This window comes from Camelus dromedarius, chromosome 31 (genome assembly GCF_036321535.1).
Source record: "Camelus dromedarius isolate mCamDro1 chromosome 31, mCamDro1.pat, whole genome shotgun sequence".
Lineage (NCBI taxonomy): Eukaryota > Metazoa > Chordata > Mammalia > Artiodactyla > Camelidae > Camelus > Camelus dromedarius.
The window spans coordinates 2,268,924-2,292,334 of record NC_087466.1 but is presented as its reverse complement, the minus strand read 5'-3'; the positions used below and the strand labels follow the sequence as shown (position 1 = coordinate 2,292,334).

The window sequence follows — 23,411 nt, the reverse complement described above, 5'->3', positions numbered from 1 at the left end:
GTCCGGCCCAGCCTGTGACGGTTCCGCGCCGGCTCCCGGTAGGGGGAGCTCCTCGCGGCCGTAACGCACGGCGCCTCTTACGCGCACGCGAGCTCCCTGACCTGGCTGCCTCCACTGCGCAAGCGCTCCCCGAGGTTGTTGGGTAGGCCCACAATTCCGCGGGGCTTGCTTTGCTCACGCGCCTTTTAAGGTAGCCTCCCGAAGAAGTGGCGGGGCATTTCCCGCCTGGCCAGGGGACGTGACGCCACGCGCAGCTTGATGACGACATTTCGGCGCTGGGTAGCCGAATGGCGGCCTCCATTCCTGAGTCGAGCAGCGCTATGGGTCCCTCAGGTGAGTGGCGGGAGTCGCGCGCGGTCGGGCCCCTCGTTCCGGCGGCCACCCCGGACCTCCGCCGTAGCCTTCCCCGTTCCTACGCGAGCCCCGGGCCTCGGGTCAGCCGGCGGAGGAGCCAAGGGCTGGCCTGCGCCTTCCTGCCGCCTTCCCGCGCGCCTCGCCGCCCCGGTGGGCGCTCGGTTAACGTTCGCTGAACGAGGTGGAGGAGAGAGTGCTCGGGGCTCAGCAAGCGGCGTGGGGGAGATCGGGTGTGGGTCCCCGCCCGACGCTTTCTCCCCGTGCGGGCTGGCTTTGCGGAGGCTCAGTTAACTCATCTGGGACTTGCGGGCCCGGTGCTCATTTCACGGGGCGGGCGGGAGCGCACCCTGCTTCCAGCGCGCGTCCAGAGGAAGGTCTTGCAAAGAATGGCGCCGACGGGGCGGAGGCTCCCGTGGACAAACCGCGACACCCGGTCGGAAGCCGCTCCTGAAGGCGGTGGGTGTTGACGTGGCGGGAGGAAGCGAGGGCTTGGTGTACAGCGCAGAGGGGCGCGCGGAGAGCAAGGGCGGAGAGGTGCTGCTCTCTCCCCGAACCCCGCCTGGTTTGGCGTCCTTCAGCCGATGCCTTTGCAAAGCTTCCTTTGAACGGGAGCAGTTTTCACCTCATCATCTCTAAAGCTCCACCTTTATGCCAACAGTTTAGGATTTTATGCTGCTTTGATAGTTTTGGAGTATTCCCTTGACCACTTGGTTCAGGACTGAAGCGTTTTTTTTTTTAATGTCTTAAAACCGAAACTGATGATTTAATCAAGAGTTGAACAAAGTTAGTTTTACTGAGCTCAGGTTCGCCTGCTCACCACAGAAAGGCCAGTACTCCAGAGGTATGTGTGGGAAGAAAAGAAAAGTTGCTTAATCTGAAGACAGGCAATCTGGGGAGAAGGCCAACTTGTGTTCCAGAACCAGCTTCAAAGATTCTGCTCAGCCCTGAGAGTTTTTAAAGGGAAAAAGAGGAAGGAATCTCAGCAAATCAAGGCAGGGGGTTAGGTTCTGTGTCATTTTCCACCGCGTGCAGACTAGCTGACTCCTGGTGATCCTTCCCCAGGTGTTACCTAGCCCGTGTGGTCTGCCTGCAGAACTGCTGAGGGGAAAGCTGCAGGTGGAGAGCCAGTCATCCTTTTAACTACTGAAGTTTTCATTCCTGTCTCTTCTAATCTAGGAAAGTAATCGACAGGTTAGGCGAGGCATTGTGTGCATTCACTAGAGCAGAAGCCAGGAGTGGTCTCGTTTCTGTAATTAGGGTTTTAGGGGAACAGAAATAGACAAACAGGAAAGGGGCAAAAGAGCCGCTTACAAAGCCCCACTGTCAGACACCATTCTGTTCCTGTGGGGTCAGGAGCGAAAGTCCATCTCCTGGAACTCCTTCATGCTTCATTCACAGGGCTCTGGGTTCTCAGAGTGGAGGACGTCCACGTGTTTCTGTTGCATCTCTGCCGACAGTGTTAGCTGCCTGCTCGTGTGTCCAGGCAGAGCAAACCGCACTGGTTCTACTGCACACAGAGATACAGGTTATTATGAGCAATAGTGTCAGCCCCATTCACTTGAGGCCAGTTCTTGGAATTGTGCCAGCCACAGATGGAACATCTCCTGTCACGGCTGCAGTCTGGTTGTCATGCAGTTATATATGTAATGCACCAACTCTGGTGGCAGTTGCGGTGTCCGTGAAACAACTCGGGAATGTGCATCAGACACTGGAAGATTCTGTGACTCTACTGTCCTGATCACTCAGTGCTTGAGCCTACTCTTCTGTGGCTCAGGGAGGCCTGGGAGACTTCAGCTTTTCTACAAACAAGGCAGGGGACATGGAGGGGCCTTTGTACTAGGCAGGGGGCACAGGGTTCTGCTCAGTCTCATCAGGAGGTGTTCATGGTGCCAAGTGGCTGACATGCGTGTCTCCTCTCAGCCTCTCAGCTGCCTGCACAGCTCCCCTGAACTCTCCATCCCTGTAGCCACCTCAGTGCCTGTGCCTGGGCGGTGGGCAGAGATGTGCCCAGAAAGCCATAGGCAGCCCACTGGTGGGACTTGCATGCTTCCTCTCGCTCAGTCCGAGTCTGGGTATTTTCAGTTTCTGACCTGGGGCCGCAGAGGTAGGATTCTGGAGAGCTCCTCTGGCTTTCTGATGGCCCCTTCGGAGGCTCATTGGTGAAGCTTGCTCATCCCCTCCCTTCATTCTCTGAGGGCACAGGTGGTACGGAGATGTGTCCACCTGTGTCTGAGAGATCTGTGGGGGCATTGTGCAGCTGAACCTTGGCTCTGCCACTTACCAGCTGGCTGAGGGCAAGTTACTTACCTTCTCTCTACCCACATTTCCTTACCTGGACTGACTTTCTAGGGTTGTTGTGAGGATGCATTTTCTTTTTTCGCTTAACATATTTTGCCACTTAAAGCTGCATGCATCTGTCATCTTGTGGTTATGTTTCGGAAATGCAGGCTCAGCTGGGTTCTCTGCTTAGGGTCTCACAAAGCTGAAGTCAGGGTGTTGGCGGGCTTTGCTCTTACTTGGAGGCTCTTGAGAAGAATCTGCTTTCAAGCTTATTCAGGTTGCTGGTTGGAGCCAGTTCTTTGGAATTGTAGAACTCAGGTCCCCGTCTCCTTTCTGGCAATCAGCCAGGATGGCTCTGTGTCTTATGGTTCTCTGACTTGAGACTTTAATCATATCTGCAAATCCCTTCACAGCAGTACCTAGAGGAATGTTTGAATAACCAGGACAGGAGTCTTTAGAATTCTGCCTACCGCTGTGGATTAAATGACAAACACACTGAGAGCCCTTGGAACCAGGCCGGGCATGTGGCGAGTGCTGTAGAAGTGTCCCCTAGTGTCCCCCAGGGCTCATCCCCGCAGACGTGGCTCTGGAGCCGGCCACTTGTGAACAGCATCTCTGTAAAGCACGGGGCTTGGCAGCGCAGCGTGTGTTAGGTTGTGTACATGTTCCCGCCGTGTGAAGCGATGTGGTCTCCCGCTCTGTGGCAGATGCTGAGGTTTTGTCTTTGTCTTTCTTTCCACAGTGGTTTTATAAGTCGGACGCTTTCAACGCTCCCCAGGAGGCTCCCATGGCATTCCCTCACCCGCAGCAACCCAGCTTCCTGCTGGTAAGAATTCACCGAGAGCTCACCAGTGCTTGTTTTTGGGGCATGTGGTGGAAATAGCACTGGACATGGATTAGAGTCACGGGCTTGGCACTGCTTTCTGTGGTGCAGGACCTCGGGTTTACTCAGCCGCTGAGCCCTGGCTTTCTCACCTACAAGCTGAGTCGATTCAGGGGCCCTTTCCTGTTTCCAGGGTGTAGAGTGGGACAAGTGACAGGATGTACACCCAAGTCTTCATGTAAATCCTCACACGGAAGTGAGGCATCCTGATGACCGTAACTGTTGTCAGTGCAAAATGGAAGGCCCACTGAGCCAGGACGGCCAGAGCTGCGCTGGTGTTAAACTTGCCTAGAGGCACAGTGAGGCATGTCTCAGTGATGAACATTTCCAGTTTCAGTTCCCAGAAGATACATTTTGTGGACATTCTTCCTCGGTGCTCCCTCTAGAGCCAACAGATCTGACCCAGGCCTACACAGCCCGGTCTCTGCCTCTCACTGAGGCGCTGCAGACCCCACCCTCTTTTGGAGAGGGACAGGGCCGTAGGTATCCTTGGGCAAAGCTCTCTTGGGTAAAAATCTGGCATTTCCTGCTGATATTCATCTGTTTGCACAGAGGCTTCTTTGTGTAGTCACAATACATGTTGTCCCCCATGCCCCTGACCTGGGCTAGATTTCCCTATTTCTTGTCCTGAATGTTTCCTGGCTTCTCCATCACCTTCGTGATCAGCGTCAGCACTTGGCTGAAGCCACCTGTAGTTTTTATCCCGCCCTGTCTCTGAAGGTAACGGATACAGGACATCTGGGGTAAGAGGGCCAGTGACAGCAAGCATCCCCTGTCTGGGCTGGACACTACGGCTCACGATCACCATGCTGTAAATCATGGGCGGTCAGTCCTGGGGGAAATTTCTAATTGATGTGAGCACCCTGGATTGAGAAGGGGGCCAGCCCCCTGCTGGGGGATTGGGTGGAGGTGAGTTCTGCTCTGATGATGTACAGTGTTCTGGGGTAACTGCAGAGGCTGGTCAGGGGTGTTGGGAGCAAGCCAGGACCCGGCCTCCCCTGGACACCTCCCTTAGGCACAACTAACATGGGAGGTGCTGGGTGGTCAGGCAGTGGTGTGTGTCTCACTCCTGCCCATCACTTGGATTTCAGTTTTGAGTCGAGCCAGAATATCAGCAAAAGCTGCAAGACAAGTGCACTCACTTTTGGGGGTTTCTCCTGTCTTCCAGGCCAGCCTGAAAGCTGACTCTATCAATAAGCCCTTTGCACAGCGGTGCCAAGACTTGGTTAAAGTCATTGAGGACTTTCCAGCAAAGGTACAGCCCTGCTGCCGTCTCTTTGGGGTGTGTCTCATCCACTCCCTGAAAGACCTTATTACAGTCCCTGATTTCCATTTCTGAGCATTGCCCCACAGAGAGGCCTGACCCCGTATTGTGACTGTCACATTTGTGACACATTCAGCCACATGATCATCTCGACCAGAGTCTCTTAAGCATGGGTGCTTCTGTCCCATGTGGGACACTCGGCAGTGTCTGCAGGCATTTTTAGTTGTCACACGGGGGTGGTACTACTGTCATCGAGTTGGTAGAGGCCAGGCATGCCAGTAACCATCCCCCAGTGCACAGCACAGCCCCCACAACAGAGACGTGATCAGCCCAAAATGTCGGCAGTGCCACGGTCGAGGAACCCTGATGTAAGTGCAGAAATCGCGTGTTTACGTCATACCCAGAATCGTCAGAGAGTAAGTGCAAGTAATTCCAGGAGGCCGGCCTGGATGAGGATGGCCAGAAGTCCAGGGCTTGCTCTGAGGAAGAATGGTGCCATCCTTTTCCATAAAGCTCTCTTAAGAGCAGAAGTTTCCAGCATTTAAAAAAAAACCTTTTAATCACTGCTTGGTTTATTGTAAGGAGCGCTGCTTAGTGAGCTGCGTAACCACGGCGAAAGAATCCAGAGCTGGTCCTGTGGGTGCCATGGGTGGATCTGCAGACCAGGGCCAGTGAGGGAGGTGGGTGGTGGGCACCGGTGCTCGGGGAACCTGCCCGAGCCTCACTGCCCACTATTTCAGGAGTTGCACGCCGTGTTCCCGTGGCTGGTGGAGAGCATTTTTGGCAGCTTGGACGGTGTTCTGGTCGGGTGGAACCTCCGCTGCCTGCAGGGCCGGGTGAACCCTGTGGAGCACAGCATCGCCATGGAGTTTCTAGACCCTGGGTAGGGAGGCTCAGCCATGTGGGGCTGGATGCTCCCTCAGGAGGATCTCACTTTTATTTGCTGTTTCTCCAAGCTAAGGAACAGTCAAAGCAAGATGGTTTGTGGTTCATTTGCCTGTTTTTGTTTTCACGTTCAGTGGCCCGATGATGAAGTTGGTCTATAAACTTCAAGCTGAGGACTATAAGTTTGACTTCCCCGTCTCTTACCTGCCTGTGAGTCAGCCGTGCAGTGAGAGCCGGGCTTGGGTGGAGCACCCTCCGTGGGGGCAGCTGCAGCGGTGGTGGGTGGGCAGGGGCTCAAAGGGGCTGTGACAGTGGGTCATTCAGACTTGGCCAGCGGGAGGGCCCGCTTGGCTTCTGGCTGAGTGGCAGGGCCATGTGACCGGTTGCTTTGTTTTTGCAAGTCCCCAGTCCCGTGGGGGCAGATTAAGGGGTGGGAGGCGGGGTGGGTATGAGAACCAAAGGAGATGGGGTCGCCACGTGCATGTTGGGCTAGGGGGTCGGCTGCTGCCCCACCAGGCGGGTCTGTGAGGATGGAAGCAGGGGTTCGGGGTAAAGGCTTCTCCGCTTGAGTGCTATGCAGAGGACAGCGCGGCTCCCACAGGCAGGGTCTGCATGCTGGTTTCCTCGGCAGCCTCCCTTGGGCCGCCCTGCATGTAGGGTGCCATGCGGAGCCCGCCCCCAGCCCCCTCCCTCTCTCTGCAGGGCCCCGTGAAGGCGTCCATCCAGGAACGCGTGCTCCCCGACAGCCCTCTGTACCACAACAAGGTGCAGTTCCCCCCGGCCGGGGGCCTTGGCCTGCACCTGGCCCTCAGTATCCTTTGTCGGCCCTGCGGGTGGGGAGGCCAGGTGGCCAGCACGGTGGCGCCAGGTGGGGCGGCCCAACGGCCCTGACGTTTGCCTCCTGACTCAGCCCTCAGACCCGTTCGAGTATTACATGTTCTTCTTTGCTTTGAGCCTCATCACTCAGAAGGTATGAGAGGGGCGCCTCAGCGCAGTGCGGGCCCCTGGCCCACAGCTCCTGTTTTCACACAGGGCAAGGGAGCAGGGGAGGGGCCCACACCAGCTGCCAGCCTGCCTCCCTCTTCCTTCTCCTTCCACCGCCTCCTTTATCCACGTCCCCACTGCTCCTCCAGCCTTTGCCCTTCAGGCATCCTCACTTACTGAGGACAGGCTGGGGGGCAGACTTGGCGGGCGATGTGGGGTGTCCGAGCACCCTGAGTGGCGGCCAGGGAGGCTTCCTGCAGGAGGTGCTCGCTGGGCATGGGGCGAGGTGGATGTCTAGGGGTGGGTGCACAGGCTGGCCAGGACTAGGGGGTCCACTCAGGCCCTTTGTGTTGGGAGACTCCCTCCTAATACTGCCCTGGGTGCTTGAGCCGGCCTTGGGGACACATTCTGTATCCTCTGTGCATTAGGAGTTGAGCCTTGTAGTTGCTGGGGCGGCGCCCAGGGCCGCACTCTAAGACAAGTTCTTTCCCCAGCCGCTGCCCGGGGCCCTCCACGTCCGCACTTCAGACTGCGCCTATTTCGTCCTGGTGGACAGGTACCTGTCATGGTTCCTGCCCACGGAAGGCAGCGTGCTCCCCCCACTCTCCTCCAGCCCGGGGGGGCCCAGACCCTCACCAGCTCCCAGGTAAGGCTCCCCAGCTCCCCTGGCCCTGGGCCAGCACCTGAGATGGCCTGTCCCACAGCTGGTTAAGGCCTGGTCCTTCCACTGGGGCATGGCTGGGTCGGAGGGCGTCCGTGGGGACAGCGGTGCCACTCTATCCAGAGCTCTCCAGTTTTTCTTCTGCCTGAGGTTCCCCAGCTCCTCCTGCCCTAGCATGGGCATGTTTTGGTTTTCAGTGATCATCCCAGAAGCGGCAGGTCCTGTGGCCACCTCGAGGGCCTGGCTCTGTGTTCTGTTCATGACAGCCCTGCCTACACCCAGGGCTGATGGTTTGGAGAGAAAGGCCTTGCGAGCAGGCCCCAGAGGGTCAACCTGCTTGGGAATAAGACTAGTAGGAACCCAGGCCCAGGTCTTTGCTGAGCCAGGGGCCCCGGGGTCAGGAGCCTTCTGTGCCTCTGAGCAGGAGGGGAGCACGGCCTGCCTCGGTCTGAGGGTGAGCTTTTGGCTGACTCACCCCAGGAGACCTTTGTGCCCCGGCAGCTGCTGCCTGTGCTCCCCTGACCTCCAGCCTCGCTAGCCCGCCTCCTTCCTGCCTGAGAGGCTATGGGCAGGCTCTTCTGCAAGTGCCGGCCCACCCACACCTGCTGGCACATGCCCTGCCACTGCCCCAAACTCTAGTGGACAGATGCCCCTGAGGGAAGGGGCTTGCAAGGAGGAGAGTGGAGAGGGCACGGAAGGGGGAGAGGCTGCAGCCGAGGGCTCAGGCAGGCAGATCACACGCTCTCAGGCAGAATTCAGCTGCCAGAGGTTTTCTGGGCCTGATCTGGTTTGCTTGTTTTAACATGTAATTTCAGATTTTGAAAGTTGCTACGTGTGTAGAAGAACATTCACAGCCCTTCACCCAGTTGGTTTCTGAGTTGTTTTATTCTCTCTTTATCTGTATGTCTTTTTCCTGGGTCTTTTGAGTTACAGACACAGTGCCCATTGCCTTTTAACATCTGAGTGTTTTCTGAAAGCATTTGCATTCTCCTGACCTCCTCACTTTTGCCCAAATCAGCGGGGTGGGGTTGCTGCCGGGCCACCATCTAGTCCCCAGACCCCACTCAAGTTTCAACAGCTTGGGACTGTTATGCAGCCGGGATCCAGGCAGGGTCGCTCCCTGCATGCGGCTGTCCCTCTGGTCCCCTTTGGTCTGAAAGGGTCCTGGGGCTTTTCCTGACTTTGACAGCTGGGTATGTGCAGAATACCCTCAACCTGGGGTCCCGGGTGTTTGCTCGTGGTGAGGCCCAGGTTGTGCGTTGGGCGGGGGGCCTAGCAGTGGCATCCATGAGCCCCATTACCGCCGGCGTTGGAGCCAAGGAGGTAACGGCCAGGTTTTCCTACCGTAAAGTTAGATAAACACTTAGGCCCTCAGTTAATTAGCCAGGGCGATTCAGTGGGAAGACATGAGCCCATGCCACTGTCACAGTCCGGCGGCCCCCGGTGGTCCTCAGCCAAATCAGCTGTGAGTAGGGGTGGTTTCCTAGTTTCATGACTGCTGCGTGTGGTCACAGGCACTTTGGAAGGAAGGCTTTTCTCTTCTGGCTGTTCATTCACACGTACCCATGGGGGCTCAGGGGTCACCGGAGGGCCCCATGGGGTGTGCTTGTCAGTGCAGCCGGGGCTGAGGTCCAGATCACCCCGTTACACCCGTTCCTCGGTCTCCCTCAGGACGCCAGCCGTGCCTTTTGCCTCCTACGGCCTGCATCACACCAGTCTCCTGAAGCGACACATCTCTCACCAGACGTCCGTGAACGCAGACCCCGCCTCCCACGAAATCTGGAGGTCAGAGACGCTGCTCCAGGTGAGCCACGGCGGCCCTTCTTTGCTTCTGATCCACATAAACTGCTCAGCTGCCGCCCACGTGGGGGCAGAGGCCTGGAGACCCCCCTCAGTCGAGGCGGCTCTCAGTCGTTAGTGTCTCTGCTGTGACATTGGAAGCAGACAAGGAGGAGCTTGCCACCTGTCTCACGCGTGTGTCACTTGCAGTGTCTTCACCCCGGAGCCTCTCCACAGAGCCCTGTTTTGTTTTTCTCGTGATGTGATTGCTGCTCTGTCTTTCTGGCTAGTGGCTCCTGTGAACCTCTCCCCAGCGCACCCCGCCTCTCTGAGCACTCCCGTGTGGTTGGGGAGGTTTCCCGTGATCACTGTCGTGTGGGTGCTAAGTTCTGCGGCAGCAGCATCTTTAGGACATGCCTGGGGAGGGCCTCCCCTAGTTGGCAGGCCGCATCCCCTCAGCTCAGGGGCTCCCAGCGGAGGCGGCAGGCCTGTGTCCGCCCTCCTGGGGCTCCAGGCTCTCCTGCGGCGCCAGGAGAGACTCCACTAGTTCTGGCGCCAGCTTCTGGGGCTGAGTGTGTAGCCACCAGCATTGTTGAGAGCCTGGGGTGTGGGTAAGATGGGGTCCTAGTTTTCTTTTTTTGAATTATGATAAAATACATGTAAAATTTAAGCCTTAACTATTTTAAAGCGTGTGGTTGTACTTGGGTTGTCTTGATGGATCTCGGGAACTATGCCTGTCAAGCAGTGGCTCCTCACTCCCCTCCCGCCAGCCCCCAGCAGCCACCATCTATGTCCCTGTGCACCTGGCTCCTCGGGGAACCTGTGTGAGTGGGATCATGTGGTGCTTTGCTCCTGACGAGTGATCGGTGTCACTTAGCCTGGTGTCTCCAAGGTTCCTCCATGGCGTGGCACGTTCAGCTTCCTTCCCTGGTGGAGCTGTGTGTGCGTATAGAGCATTTTGTTTATCTGTGCATGTGGTGGACACTGGGGGTTGCTTCCACCTCTTGGCTGTTGTGAATAGTGCTGCTGTGAACACGGGTGTGCAGATACCTCTTTAAGACCCTGCTTTCAGTTCTTTTGAGTGTACTTAAGAAGTGGAGTTGCTGGACTGGGTGATAATTCTACTAAATTTTTTGAGGATCCCCATGCTGCCCCATTTTGGATGTCCCACCAGCCAGTGCTCAGGGGTCCAATTTCCCCACCTCCTCGCCACACCCGTTATTTTCTGGGTTTTGACTGTAGCCGTCCTGATGGGCAGGAGGTTGGATATGGTTGTGGTCAGGACTCGCTCTGCCCTGGTGGTGTGCCGTGTTGAGCAGCATTTCCCGTCCTTATGGGCCTCGTGTCCACATGTGTATCTGCTTGGAGAGATGTCTCTTCGAGCCCTTCGCCCATTTTCGAATTGGATTGGTTTTTTGTTGTTAGAGTTCAGACCTTATCTATATTCTGGATATTAACCTTTTGTCAGATACTTGAGTTGCAAATGTTTTCCCCCAGTGTGTGGTCTGCCTTCTTATTATGTATATAGTGTCTTTTGATGCACAAAGGTTTTAATTTTCATGAAGTCCAACTTGTCAATTTTTTCCCTTTGTTGCCTGTGCTTTCGGAGTCATATCTGAGAAATCATTGCCAAATCCAGTGTTGTGAAGCATTGTCCCATGCTTTCGTTTGAAAGTTTTATAGTTTTGGCGCTTTTATTTAGGTGTCTGATCCATTTTGAGTTGTTCCTTGTTTATGATGTGAGGTGAGGGCCCGCCCGCCCTCACTGGAGCGGGGAGTTCCTGCTTTCCCAGCAGCATTTGTTCAGAAGACTGTTCTTTTCCCCCACGGCGTGGTCTTGACGCCCTGCTCAGAGATCCTTTGACCAACTAATGCTCTTCTGCAGGTTTTTGTTGAGATGTGGCTTCATCATTACTCCTTGGAGATGTACCAGAAGATGCAGTCCCCGCACGCCAAGGTAGGTTCCCCGCCTTTCCCTCTTGCCTCCTGCTCTGGCCCCCGTGGTCCTCATGCTCCCCTCGGATGCTGTGCTGCCGGGCCTGGTGCTGGGCGCTGGGCTTGCACCCTGGCAGCTGGAGGCCTGGCCTCTAGGGGGCCTCCCCGGGCTACTTGCAGAGCCCTTCCCTGGCAGCAGGGACTGGTGAGGTTGTGCTCGTGCTCCGGGATGTGGGAGCCTCAGAGGCCTCTAGGAGTCATGTCCGGGGCTGTCCCCTCTGCCATCACAGTGCCTCTGCTTTCCTGCCGAGGTGGTGCCTGGCGGCCCCCTTGATGGTGGGTTGGGTCTGACACCCTCCTGCACGTGGCCTGGCCTGTCTCCTCCTCCTCCTCACCTTCCCCCGTTCCTTTCTGGGCTGCTCCCCTGTGTGCAGAGGTGTGGAGTCCCTGGCACCCTCCCGAGTTGCTGTCCCTGGGCCCCCAGGCCCCTGGACCAGTCTGGGTGGAGCAGTTCTATCAGTGAGAGGCAGCGGCGCCCAGACCACACCCTGTGAGACTCGGGCCACACTTCCTGGGCATCAGTTTGCTCTTCAGCCTGCTTTCTCCACCACCAGATGGAGCTCTCCAGAGCTTCCTCAAGAGTTAAAGAGTCTGTGGGTTCAAACTGAGAGCAGTGGCCTGTACCCTTCCCTCTGATTCCCAGGGAGGCGGTGGTTCTGCTCCCGCAGCAGCCGGGCCCACAGCCCCAGCGCTCTGCCCAGCCACATGGAGGGTGGGGCACGGCCCCCAGTGCTGCTGTCCCGGTGTGGGGTGCCCCAGTCTCCTTCAGGGGGAGCCCGGACTCCAACCGGGCCTCTCCGGTCACAAAGCGCTTGCCCTGCCCTGCCTGCTTCCAAAGTGGGCTTGCTGCGTGTTCCTGCTGGTACTCCGTGGCCAGGGCTGCCTTCCCCGCGGGGTCCAGGAGGCTCACTCAGCCCCCGTGTGCGGCTTGGTCTCATGGAGGCTGAGGCCGCTGAGCCCCAGGAAGCTCACTGCTTCAGTCTTTAGCAGTAGACCTGCCAGCCAGAGGCCTTCCGGGCTGCATGTCCTGAGGGATCCGCGTCCAAACGTGAGGGGCTGTCCCCTGCTTCCCCTGGTCTCTGAGAGCTGCTCAGAGTGACTGGTGGGGCTGGGGGACCACGACGGCTCTGCCAGGCACCCAGCTGCCCTTTGCCTCCTGTTGAGACAGAAAAACAAAACCTGAGAGAGTGGGGTGTGTGGGAAGCCGGGAGCAGCAGCTTGGTCCGAGGCCCCTGCTGTCTCTCCAGGCCTGCCCTGTGCCTCGTGGAAATCCAGAAACCCTTGCCAGCTGGGTGTCACCCTGGGGCCACTGCTTCCCTGGTTTTCCAGATGCAGTGATACAGCTCGTCCTCAATGCGTCCGTGGCTGAGCTGGGTCCCGGGCATGTGCTATATCCTGAGTGGGGCTCCTGGAGGGGCTGGTGGGCAGGAAGGATGGCCACAGGCCAGGGCTGGGACCCAAGGGGGACCGTGGTCTCCCCAGTTCCTTGCTGAGAGTAGGGCTGAGCCCCGGGTCTGGCCCAGAGGAAGGCATGAAGGGCCAGCACCTCCTGGCCATGCCCCTCCCGCCCTGGCCCTGCGTGTCTCTGGCTGTGCCTGTCTCTCCAGCCTCTCCCGGGGAAGCATGGCACCCAGGCGGAGGCCTGGCCCTCGCGGGGCGGGCTGTGTGCTGGGGACGGCTCTGGCTGTGCTTGGCTGAGGGGGCTGCTTCTGTAGGCTGTGTTGCTGTGGGGAGGTGGGGTGGAGGGTCCCGGCCTCAGGGTTCCAGCTGCCTCTGGGTGTGTGTGGCCAGCGTCTCAGGGGCTCCCGCCCTGGGGACTGAGGAGAGGCTCTACATATGAGGACGAGGCTGGTCTCCCTAGACTCAGGACCAGTGAGTGTTGGCGCCACCTTTAACCATTTCTGGGACGTGGGGCGCTGAGCCTGTGCAGAGAGTCTTTCAGGAGGGGGCACTGTTGGGTCTCAGAATTGATCACGTCACATGTTGATAAATTTCTTCTCTGGACAACCTAAGAAGTCCAATAATTGACATTTTTCTCTTCTGAACAGAGGCCTCCGTCTAGAACTGGCCTCTCAAAGTCCAAGCCATGGGCCTTGGTGACTGGCAGCGTGGCCCAGGGAGGCGCCCTGCGGGCTGCTGCAGGGACCCTGAGGGTCCGGAGGGGAGAGCCTTGGGGGCCTGAGGCTGCAGGGCTGTGCTGGTTTGGATTTTCACTGATGTGCTTTTGTTTTTGTTTTTTGTTTTTTCTCCCTACCTCTGGGCTCCCTCTCACTTGTTTCTCTCTCTCCCCTCCTCCTTCCCCCTCCCGTCCTCTCCTCTGCTGCGTCTCTCAGCTGGAGGTTCTGCACTACCGACTCAGTGTCTGCAGCGCCCTCCACAGCCCTGCCCAACCCAGCCTCCAGGCCCTCCACGCCCACCAAGTACTGGCCGCTCTGGTTTTGTTCCCTTTGACCCCTGCCCTGTGGTATAAGCCCTAGAGCACACGTCCGTGCCGTGGTAATGCGAGGAGCTGGCTGGGGTGCTGCAGAGCCAGGCCCGCATGCGGAGGGGTGATCTGGGTATGGGGTGCGTGGCCACGTGACGGAGTAAGGCAGGGCCCACCTGGCTATGGGGTCACCGAAGCTGCCTGGCCCAACCCCAAGCCAGCCAAGGTGTCACAATGCCTCAGTGCCGGGCTCCGTGCTTGGCCCTGGTTCAAGGGGGCAAAATAGTGTGGCCTTTGCAGCGGCCCGGCTCTCCCCGCAGACAGGCCTAGACATGGAAACTGGCCGAGGACGGGAGGCCCGGGGCGCATGGGTGGCACAGCCCTAGCCTCTAGTGGACCTGTGCTCGGTGACCTCATGGAGGTTGCAGTCTGTTTAGGCAGAAGTGACCAGTGACAGATTTGAGGTCAGCAAGTTGGAGTTCAGAACTGCAGGGTGTTTAGGGCCAGCGGGATCTGGAAGTTTGCTGCTCCAGGCCATGACCGCTGGGAAGTCTGGGTGGAAACCTGTCTGGAGCTGTGCGCACGGCCAGGGCTCTGTCTGGTTCCCCCTACTTGAGAACAGATGACAAATCATGCTCCATTCCTGTGCAGAAGCAGCAGCTGCAGTGAGGGGAGGGAATGTTCCAGAAGGGTCCACGTGGGCAGGCCTCTTGCAAAATGGGGTGCCACTCCAGGCTCTGCTGGGGACGTCCTCACCCAGCTAAGAGCAAGTTCCCTGCCTTCACCTCCGCAGCCGGAGGCCGGCCCGTGAGGAGGGCCTGGGAAAGTGCCTGTGGCAGAGGCATGTGCAGCTGTGGCCAGAGGCTCCTGGGGGCACAGGTCTCAGGAAGGTGAGCTAGACGCACAGTGTTTTGACCTGATAGCATGGAGAGAAAACAGTCCAGCAGGGCTTCATTGCGGTTGCTGGGCCGTGCGGCAGGGAGCCTGGCCCCTGGAAACCTGGAAGAGAGGGGCGCGGGGCCAGGAATGGAGCTGCATTCTGCCTGGCACCGAAGCCTGGTGGTCTTTTATTACTATTGAAGTGTCTTCCCCAAAACACTGCAGACTCATTGTGTAGACGTAACTTTCAGAAGAAAGTTATCTCCCGCCCTCGGGCTGTGGAGGCATTTCTGTGACAGGGAGGCCACTTGGACGGGGCCCTGGAGCTTGGAGCAAGGCTTCCTGGGCTGGAGGCCGGGCCTGCACCAGTCCCAGCTATGCTCACATGGGGGTGAGGCTGCCAAGAGCTCCTACAAGTCTGTCAAAGCCCCGTGGGGGCAACGAGTGCAGGGAGAGGAGTGGGTCGGTCTGGACGCCGGAAGCCGGCAGCCACGGGTCCTGCCTTCCCACGAGTCCTCCGTTGGGTCCAGGTCTCAAAAGTCCTACTGGACTCATGGATCCAGAGTTCTGCTCACAGGATTGAGGTGGTTGTGTTGACCCCAGGTCCACAAGGGGCGAGGTGGGCAGATGGGAGGGGTTCACCTGGAAAGGGGAAGCCGGGGGGCTGAGAGCCCTCTGCACTACACCTGGGCGGTGGGTGGGGACCCTGGGTCCAGGTCCTGGTGAAACACGGGTGAAACCCTTGCTGCTGGTCCTCGCGGACCTGGGCGGCAGCAGTGGCCCAAGCCGCCCTCGGAAGCACTACGAAGGGGTGTGCAGGGCTCCGAGAGGAACTTGGCAGAGCTTCTGCTCTAGTGGCCGGGTAGGGGCACCTTGTGGCTCTCAGGTCCTGTTGGGGGAGAGGAGGGCCGGGGCGGCGTGCCCGGTGCTAATGCCCCCCCACCCCCAGGAGTCCTTCATGCCTACGGAGGAGCACGTGCTGGTGGTGCGGCTGCTGCTGAAACACCTGCATGCCTTCGCCAACAGCCTGCGGCCCGAGCAGGCCTCCCCCTCCGCCCACTCCCATGCCGCTAGCCCTCTGGAGGAGTTTAAACGGTGCGTCCCCTTGCCCTCCTGGCTGCCCCTCAGGCTGCTTTGCCTCCAGGCCAGCCTGGGAGAGGCTCTGTCTCTTCGCCCTCCTTCCCCTTCCTCCCCTGTGGAAAGAAGGCAGGCTCAGCTTTGTGCTGCTCCCTCCCCAGGCGGGGGGAGGATAGGGGCCTGACTCCCAAGCCACCAGGGTCCAGCAGAGCGGGCAACTGGTGTGGCTGAGCCCGGCTCAGGGGCTCACTGGGTCAGCCACATGCATGCTGTGTCCTCGAGACATACTCCAACCTTCTGAACCTCGGATTCTTTCTCTGAGGAATGGGGCTAGAACAGAGGTCCTTGACCCCAGGGGTGCCTGGCACTCCCCCTGCATGGCCGGGCTGTGAGGTGACCCTGCCCACCGCTCCCTTCCCCTGCAGGGCCGCCATCCCCAGGTTTGTCCAGCAGAAGCTCTACCTCTTCCTGCAGCACTGCTTCGGCCACTGGCCCCTGGACGCATCCTTCCGAGCTGTGAGTTGTCGGCCCCTTGCCTCTGCCCTCTGTGTGCCCTGGTGAGGGAGGTCCGGTGCAGACGAGGGAGGGAGGCCTTGGTGGGTGCACTGTTCTGTCCGTTTGGGGGTCCTGCCAGTCCCGACCTTGAACTCAGCTGTTCATGCAGGGCAGGTTCCCTCCCTCTGGTGGGGGAAGCGTGCTGGGTGATCTGTTCTGAAGGGCCAGGTGTCCTGAGGGTACACAGGTCCTCCCATATCCACCTGGGCACCACCTACCAGCCCACGCATTTCCCCAGGTCTTGGAGATGTGGCTGAGCTACCTGCAGCCCTGGAGGTATGCGCCTGAGAAGCAGGCTCAGAGCAGCGACAGCCAGGCCCGGAGTGTGTCGGAGCGATGGTGAGCCCAGCAGCCATCCCCCGCCCCTGGGGGCACCTGCGTCGGGCCTCCTGGGGCTCCTCCCTGAGGTCCTGCTGGTGGGGGCGTCTTGCCTGGGCCCCAGGATGGATCTCCTAGGGGAGCAGCGGGAGTTTCTGTCCTTCTGTCCCTTTGCCACGTCATCTGAGGCAAACTGCCCCTCAGCCCTTCCTTGCCAGCTCTGCATTGGGCCCACCCCCAGGCTTCCATTGCACACCCCCTCCTGGACTCCCCTGTGCACCCCCAGGGCCCTGGCCAACCTTCAACACTCAGCCTTGGTCCTCAGAAAGGGCCTCATCCTGGGGAGGGTTCTGTCGTCTGGTTCTCTGTCGCTCCTCAGCCCCTATTTGATGCCCGCCTGGCCCCCAGGGCGCCCTTCGTGCAGGACAACCTGCTCCTGTACACCAAGCTCTTCCTGGGCTTCCTGAGCCGTGCGCTGCGCACCGACCTAGTCAGCCCCAAGAACGCGCTCATGGTCTTCCGAGTGGCCAAGGTCTTCGCTCAGCCCAGCCTGGCCGAGATGATCCAGCGAGGTGAGGTGCCACCAGCAGGGGCGGTGGGAGGGGGGCACACTGCGCAGTCTCCGCCCCTCGGGACCCTAGTCCTAGTGCGCACTCTGCTCAGAAGCTGCGGGGGGGCCGCGTGCTCTGCGCCCTTGGAGTGGAAGCTAGACTCCATCCCACCTTCCAGGTGAGCAGCTGTTCCTGGAGCCCGAGCTTGGCATCCCCCACCGCCAGCACCGCCTCTTCACGGCACCTGCGCTCACCGGCAGCTTCCTGTCCTCGTGGCCACCAGCCATCAGTGACACCTCCTTCAAGGTGAAGAGCCACGTGTACAGCCTGGAGGGCCAGGACTGCAAGTACACCCCAATGTTCGGGCCCGAGGTCCGGACGCTGGTGAGTGCACCGGGCCCAGCTGGGCTCTGGGACTGTGAGCCCAGGAGGCGCAGGCATTTCAGAAAAGAGGGACGATGGGGGCTGGGGTGGGCACTTGAATTGTCTTCTCGTAGAGGTAACATCTGTTAGAAAGTGCACCTTAGTCTTTAAATTTCATCCTGTGGTCACTGGGGGCCGGGTGCCTGAACGCCCGCCCGCCCGCAGGTGCTGCGCCTGGCCCAGCTCATCACGCAGGCCAAGCAGACCGCCAAGTCCCTCTCCGACCAGTACGGGGAGAGCACGGCCAGCCGCTCCTTCCTGTCCTGGCTGGGCTTCGGCCCCGCGGACCCCAACGGCTCCTACCCAGCCAACGACCTGGACGAGATGGGGCAGGACAGCGTCCGCAAGACAGATGAGTACCTGGAGAAGGCCCTGGAGTGCCTGTGCCAGGTGTTCCGGGTACGCCTTGGGCCCACCCGTGTTTGAGGCCCAGCGGTGGGCGGGGGCGGTGCACTCCCTCCCGTGGAAACTGAGAGCAGGTTTCTCCCGACAGCTCAGCGAGGCCCAGCTGGCTCAGCTCACGCTCGCCCTGGGGACGACCCAGGATGAGAGCGGCAAGAAGCAGCTGCCAGACTGCATCGTGGGTGAGGACGGGCTCATCCTGACGCCGCTGGGCCGGTACCAGGTGAGGCCACGTCCTGCGCCCCCACCCCCACCCTCACCGAGGCAGAGGCTGCAGCACCAGGCAGTCCTGGGCTCATGCCTGCTGCTTTCAGATCATCAACGGCCTGAGGCGCTTCGAGGTCGAGTACCAGGGGGACTCGGAGCTGCAGCCCATCCGCAGCTATGAGGTCGCCAGCCTGGTCCGCCTGCTGTTCCGGCTCTCCTCCGCCATCAACCGCAGGGTGAGTGGGGTTGCCCGTGCCCCAGCCCGCCCACCTGGGGAGCGCCCGCCAGCGTAGCCGTCTCTTTCTAGTTCGCAGGCCAGATGGCAGCCCTATGCTCGCGGGCTGACTTCCTCGGCAGCTTCTGTCGCTACCACCTCCTGGAGCCCGGGCTGTCGGACAGGCACCTGCTGAGCCCCGTGGGGCGGGGGCGGGCAGCCAGCCGTGCCCGGGGCCCCCGGCTCAGCCTGCGCTTCCTGGGCAGCTACCGGACGCTGCTGTCCCTTCTGCTGGCCTTCTTCGTGGCCTCTCTGTTCTGCGTCGGGCCCCTGCTCTGCACCCTGCTCCTCACACTCGGCTACGTCCTCTATGCCCTGGCCATGACGCTGCTGGCCGAGCGCGGCAAGCTGCACCAGCCCTGACTGCTGCCCAGCTGCTGTTCCCGGGTTCCCCTAGGCTGCTGGAGCCCCAGACCTGTCACCTTCACCCCAGCGGCATTTCCTGCAGCCTCGGAACCATCTGGGAGAACCTGGAAGGCTAGGCAGGGAGGGAGCTGTGTCCACAGGCCATGAGCCCTGCAGGACGGGCAGTGTTGGGCAGACAGACAGCCTGCTGGCTGTGGGCCTTTCCCGGAGGCCCCGCCATGAGCGGCCTTTCTCCTTTCACTCGTGACGCCGAGGAGCTCAGGGTGCCTTTGGCCTCAGCCCTCACTGACCTCAAGTGGGCAGTGTGACACCAGGACAGGAGCCCACCTCTGGCTCCAGAGGAGAACCAGCCCTAAAAGAGACACCTAAGAAAACATGGTGGTTCTCTTCCGATTCTGGGTTTTAAAGCTCATTTTGTCGCATTTGGCAAAGCAAGGGCCACCCTCCTCCACGTGCTCCCAGCAGCTCCAAGTCTGGGCCACATGTCTGCTTTTCTGGGGAAGAGACCCTCCCGGAGCACAGACGCTCCGTGGGTCAGGGCCTGCCTGCACCTCCCTTCCGGCCCTGAGCCATCAAGCAGGTCACTGCCTTGTCTGTGTGGACCCTGGTCCTGTGGGCAGGCGGAGGGGGCGTGGCAGGGTGCTGGCTTCCGGCCTACAACCAGAGAGGGTCGGAGACAAAGTCAAGTGGTTACAGACACAGCAACCTTTTGGTAGCATGTAAATATTCGAAGTGCACGACAGTTACCTATTCACTGTGAGTTATCCTCACAGCAAGTCAGCGCACCTTTCACTGTACAGACAACCCCTGGGGGACAACAGTTCAACTGTCATTTTTAAAAGCCTTTGTTTTTGGCAGGTGGTTTTTTTAAGTTTTAAAACCATAAATGTTGGGCTTTGTATTTTGATGTAAACCCTGATGGCATTTGGGGCCTGTGACCAAAAACCAACCAAACTTGTAACCAACCACGGATCTGAATAAACCCATTCTTAGTCCCAAGTCGTGTGGTGCCTGGGCTCCACCCTGAGGTGGCATCCTACACAGGTCCCTGCTCACTCTGGGCAGCAGGGGTGGCTGCTGGGCACCCCCAGTGGGTGTGACCCGGAAGCACCTTGGTGGGAAAGGGCAGCCCCGCAGGGTCCCGGCCCCTGGTGGGGTCTGAGCCGTGAGAAGCTTGCCTTCCACTGGACAGGTCAGATGGGGTCAGCACGAGGAGCTGGGATGCCGGGATGAGCGACACCCTTCCTATGGTTCTGGAGGGTCACATGGGAGCCAGGACCTGAGCCCACGGGGGCATCTGGCCTGAACATTAGAGGCCCTTTTTCCCTGGATAGGCCAGTTGCTTTGGTCGAATTTGATGGAGATAGGAAGTAAGGTGGCATTTCTACAAGTTCACACGGACAGTACCAGCTTTTGTTACCAGACTGAGGTGAGGGTCTGGGGTCTGACATCAGGGCACTGTTTGCTGACGGCACCCAACGATGAGGCCTCTGCAGGGCTCTGCTCATCCCCACAACCCCCTGCCGGTTTCCCTGGTGCTCTTCCTTCACCTGGAAACACTCATGAACACTCTCAAAAGTGCCCCCTTCACCCACACAGCTGACATCTGTGAAACAGCCACCCAGTGTGTGCCATCCTCTGTGCTGGGGGCATGGGGGCCTCGTGGGCAGAGTCCAAAAGTCACAATGGAGTAGGGCGCAAAGGGCGAGTAGGGGACAGGGTTCTGGTAGTCATGCCCAGGGATCCGGGGGCAGGGTGGCAGCTGAGACGCCAGTGGCTTCTCAGTGAAGGTGGTGGGGGTGTTGGGGACCCTACCTTCATGACAGTCCCAAGTTCCTCAGCACAGGACTCTGGCTGCAGAGTTGAGACAGACTGGGGACAGCAGACTCGGAAGTGTCACCAGGCCAAAAGCCGCAGAGATGCCGAGGTTTGCAGCAGTGAAATGGTTTATCCATGAGGCCACCAAGCCAGGAGCTGAACTCAGACCTGCGTCCCCGAAGGCATTTATGGGATGAAACAGGGTGGGGCCATGGTGTGCGTCTCCACGGGAGCAGCCAGGCTCCGGGCTTCATCACCGGTGGAAACCCAAGTCCGTGATTAGTCCAACTAGAACTGCCCAGTTCTGCTCTGCTGCTCCCAATTCGTCCTGGCCCGCACCTGTCTGATCACATCCGCCTAATCAGTAAGGAGGGGTGATGGTCGCTGCCAGGAGCTGCAGCTTTCAAGAAACATCGGTGTTTCCAGGCTGCTCCGCGTTCCCTTCCAACCTAGGACGCCTCGACAGATACTGTGGTCCAGACCCCTAGGTCGCAGACCCCCTGCACAGACCGCAGACCATTAAGGTGATGAGGTCAGCTCCTCGGTCTTCCCAGTTGAACCCGCTAACCTGAGACCAAGCTGGGGGGGTCCGAGGCCTCCCCCCTTTCTTTGCTGCCAACACCGTCAGAGCCTGGCTTCCTGCCAGGTGGGCACGTGAGCCCTGTGCTGGGTTTCAGCTGGGGGTGGGCGGTTCTCATCACACTTAATCAGCTCCAGCACAAACCGGACACAGCTGATGCCAAGTCCCTGCAGAACCAACCCAGGCAAACCTGCTGTTTAGCCCCCGTGTGTGCTGGAGGTCACCCAAGTTTTGTAAAAACAATTACAGCAGCTTGAGGGGTGAAGACAGTACAGGTGTAGCGGGTCACTGATGCCGGAAGGGAGGCTCTTGGGGGACATGAGCCACGGAGACTGCCTCGCAGAGGGGCTAGCCAGGCTGGGGCACCTGGAGGGAGACATACAAAGGGGAGGCTCCTGGAGGTGAGGCTGGAGAAGGGGGTTCTCCCTCCCGGAGGCTACAGTGGGGGGATCGTGCCAACTGCCCACCCCTCAACTCCTCCACACCCCGACTCACCGTCTGGGTGCCTCTCAGATCCCCGGCCCAGAGCATACGCTGGCCCCACTGTCTTTCATGACCTGTTTCCCACGAGGCACTTAGAAACATCCCAGCATCTGTGTCCTCTGGAAAGCCCTGGGTCTGGGCATCTGAAGTCTCCAATAAGCCCCTAGGCAGCCAGCCAAGTGGGAGTCGCCCGCTCTCTGCCTCCCTGGGCCCCACCACCCGGAAATACCCTCACTGCCCGCCTGCCCCTTCCGGGAGCCCAGGTGTTCCTGCTGAGTCCTCCTCCCCCCAACAGCAGACTGCCTCACTCGGCCCTCACCTCCCTCTGCCTCCCGGGCTCAACCACAGATAAAAGCAGAGGCACTTCTTTGTCACCTGCTTGGCGTTGGACGCTTCAAGATGCTGCATAAGTAAATACTTGTGACTGAATCTCCAATGAGTGTGTCTGTTCCTTAAGGACAAGCATTAGACTTTCTCTCTCCAGCGCTAAGCAAGCACACAGCAGCCGCCCGGTAAATACAGCCGTTTGACAAATAACATTGTACCGACCGTACCACATCCAGCTCCTCATCTCAGGAACCAAAGTATGAACTACTTGGACAAATTTGTTCATGAGCAGAAAATGACTAGGGTAGGGGAAGGGGCTCTTCCGTCTCACGTTGAACCAGAAACACACGGCGTCTGCATTGGGAGGGACCCGTCCAATATCAGACCGCAGACCTGGGTCTCAGAGCGAACGCTAGAACTGTTAGGAGAAAACACAGGAGAAAATCTTCAAAACCCAACAAATGACAAGAGCAATCCAGAGAGATGAAGACATGCACAATATGTGTGTTTTCCCGTCAGATTATTTTTTTAAGTCCTTTCCTGCACACGGCTTCCCCTGCCCAGTCAGCTGCAAATGTAAGAACACGTGCCTTGAGGAATTTATTTCGAGGATGAAATGTGATTAACGCACAGGAACTCCAGGCTCTTTTACGAACACAGCGGGTGGAAGACAGGACATGTGCCTCCACGGTGCAGCCTCAGGCGTGGCTGAAAAGATGGTGATCGGCTCCCATTTGACATTCTTTTATGTAAATCAGCTTGGAATTCCAATTAGAAAACATTCTTCTGAGATTCATTTCCACTCTCATGGTGGTTCCTCAGCTACAGGGTGATTTGTCTCTGTGTTTCCGAGGACCCCTGTCTGTGGATATAGCTTGCTGACAGTGACCGTGGGGGAGAAGACAATATTCTAAGGCTATTAGAAAACTTGCGTTGACAGTTGACATACAAGGGTTTCGCAGCCACCGGGGAGGGCACTTCCCGACCTATCCGCCCCGAACCCACAGTGTCTGTTTCATCCTGAGGGCAGATGTCTGTTGTCTGTCACTCAGTCCAGGCAGAGGCTGCCCCGCTGCTCTAAGGTCACACTTGCGATACACAACGTTGCCACCAGGAGGCGGTGTTGCCATTTCTAGATGCAGCACCCCTGCCCTGGGAACCGCACAGGCCTCGGATTGATTCTGCACTGACCTGTTTCACAAATGGTCTGTAGATGAATCACTCAGTTTGTACCCTTTCAAGGTGGACTTTCTCCCACTCAGCACCATTTCCCAGCAGATCCTCCAGGCCGTCCTACACATTAAGGGTCCACCCTCTTCACTGCCTGGGGTGTCCCGGGGCAGAGCCGTACCACGTGTGTGGGACACACCCGTCACCCTTCACCCGCTCAAGGCCACCAACGTAGGTTCCAGCTTGGGGTCTTTACAAGGGAAACTGCTGTGACCATTTCTGTATCTATTTCCTCATGAGTTTCCACTGTATCCTCAGTCTCCAAAAGACCTTTCTTACTCTTGTGCTGTTTCCTTTCTCCGGTACCTTCTTTTAGTGCGATGGTCCAGGATCGTCTCTTTGAAGATACTAATCACCGCTGTAGGACAAACGTTCTCCTCTGATCCTGGCGTCCTCTCTGTTCCCTTTGCG

General features: G+C 58.7%; 1 protein-coding gene and 1 long non-coding RNA gene across 6 annotated transcripts; one reads left to right on the top strand and one right to left on the bottom strand.

The window, feature by feature from the left end:
- The first annotated feature begins 178 nt into the window (after positions 1-178).
- On the top strand, positions 179-19,561 carry SMPD4 (sphingomyelin phosphodiesterase 4). 5 transcript variants are annotated; one of them, XM_031443187.2, is made up of 20 exons: positions 179-333; positions 3,377-3,460; positions 4,686-4,772; positions 5,522-5,664; positions 5,801-5,876; positions 6,369-6,477; positions 6,584-6,636; positions 7,145-7,296; positions 8,983-9,115; positions 10,976-11,047; positions 13,419-13,505; positions 15,339-15,484; positions 15,892-15,982; positions 16,260-16,360; positions 16,748-16,911; positions 17,069-17,274; positions 17,479-17,712; positions 17,807-17,938; positions 18,030-18,158; positions 18,230-19,561. In XM_031443187.2, the coding sequence occupies exons 1-20, from the start codon at positions 259-261 to the stop codon at positions 18,557-18,559; spliced, it is 2,604 nt and encodes an 867-aa protein (XP_031299047.2). In that variant the 5' UTR covers positions 179-258; the 3' UTR covers positions 18,560-19,561. The 5 variants fall into 5 exon arrangements, with proteins under 5 accessions (XP_031299047.2, XP_064337061.1, XP_031299048.2 ...); XM_064480991.1 differs by having other exon boundaries at positions 16,748-16,916; positions 17,074-17,274; XM_031443188.2 differs by lacking the exon at positions 13,419-13,505.
- On the bottom strand, positions 18,897-21,662 carry LOC135319726 (uncharacterized). The gene is made up of 2 exons (XR_010378541.1): positions 21,456-21,662; positions 18,897-21,326 (listed from the first exon to the last, which is right to left on the bottom strand). It is a non-coding gene; the product is annotated as an uncharacterized LOC135319726 (long non-coding RNA).
- Between the last annotated feature and the right edge of the window lie 1,749 nt (positions 21,663-23,411).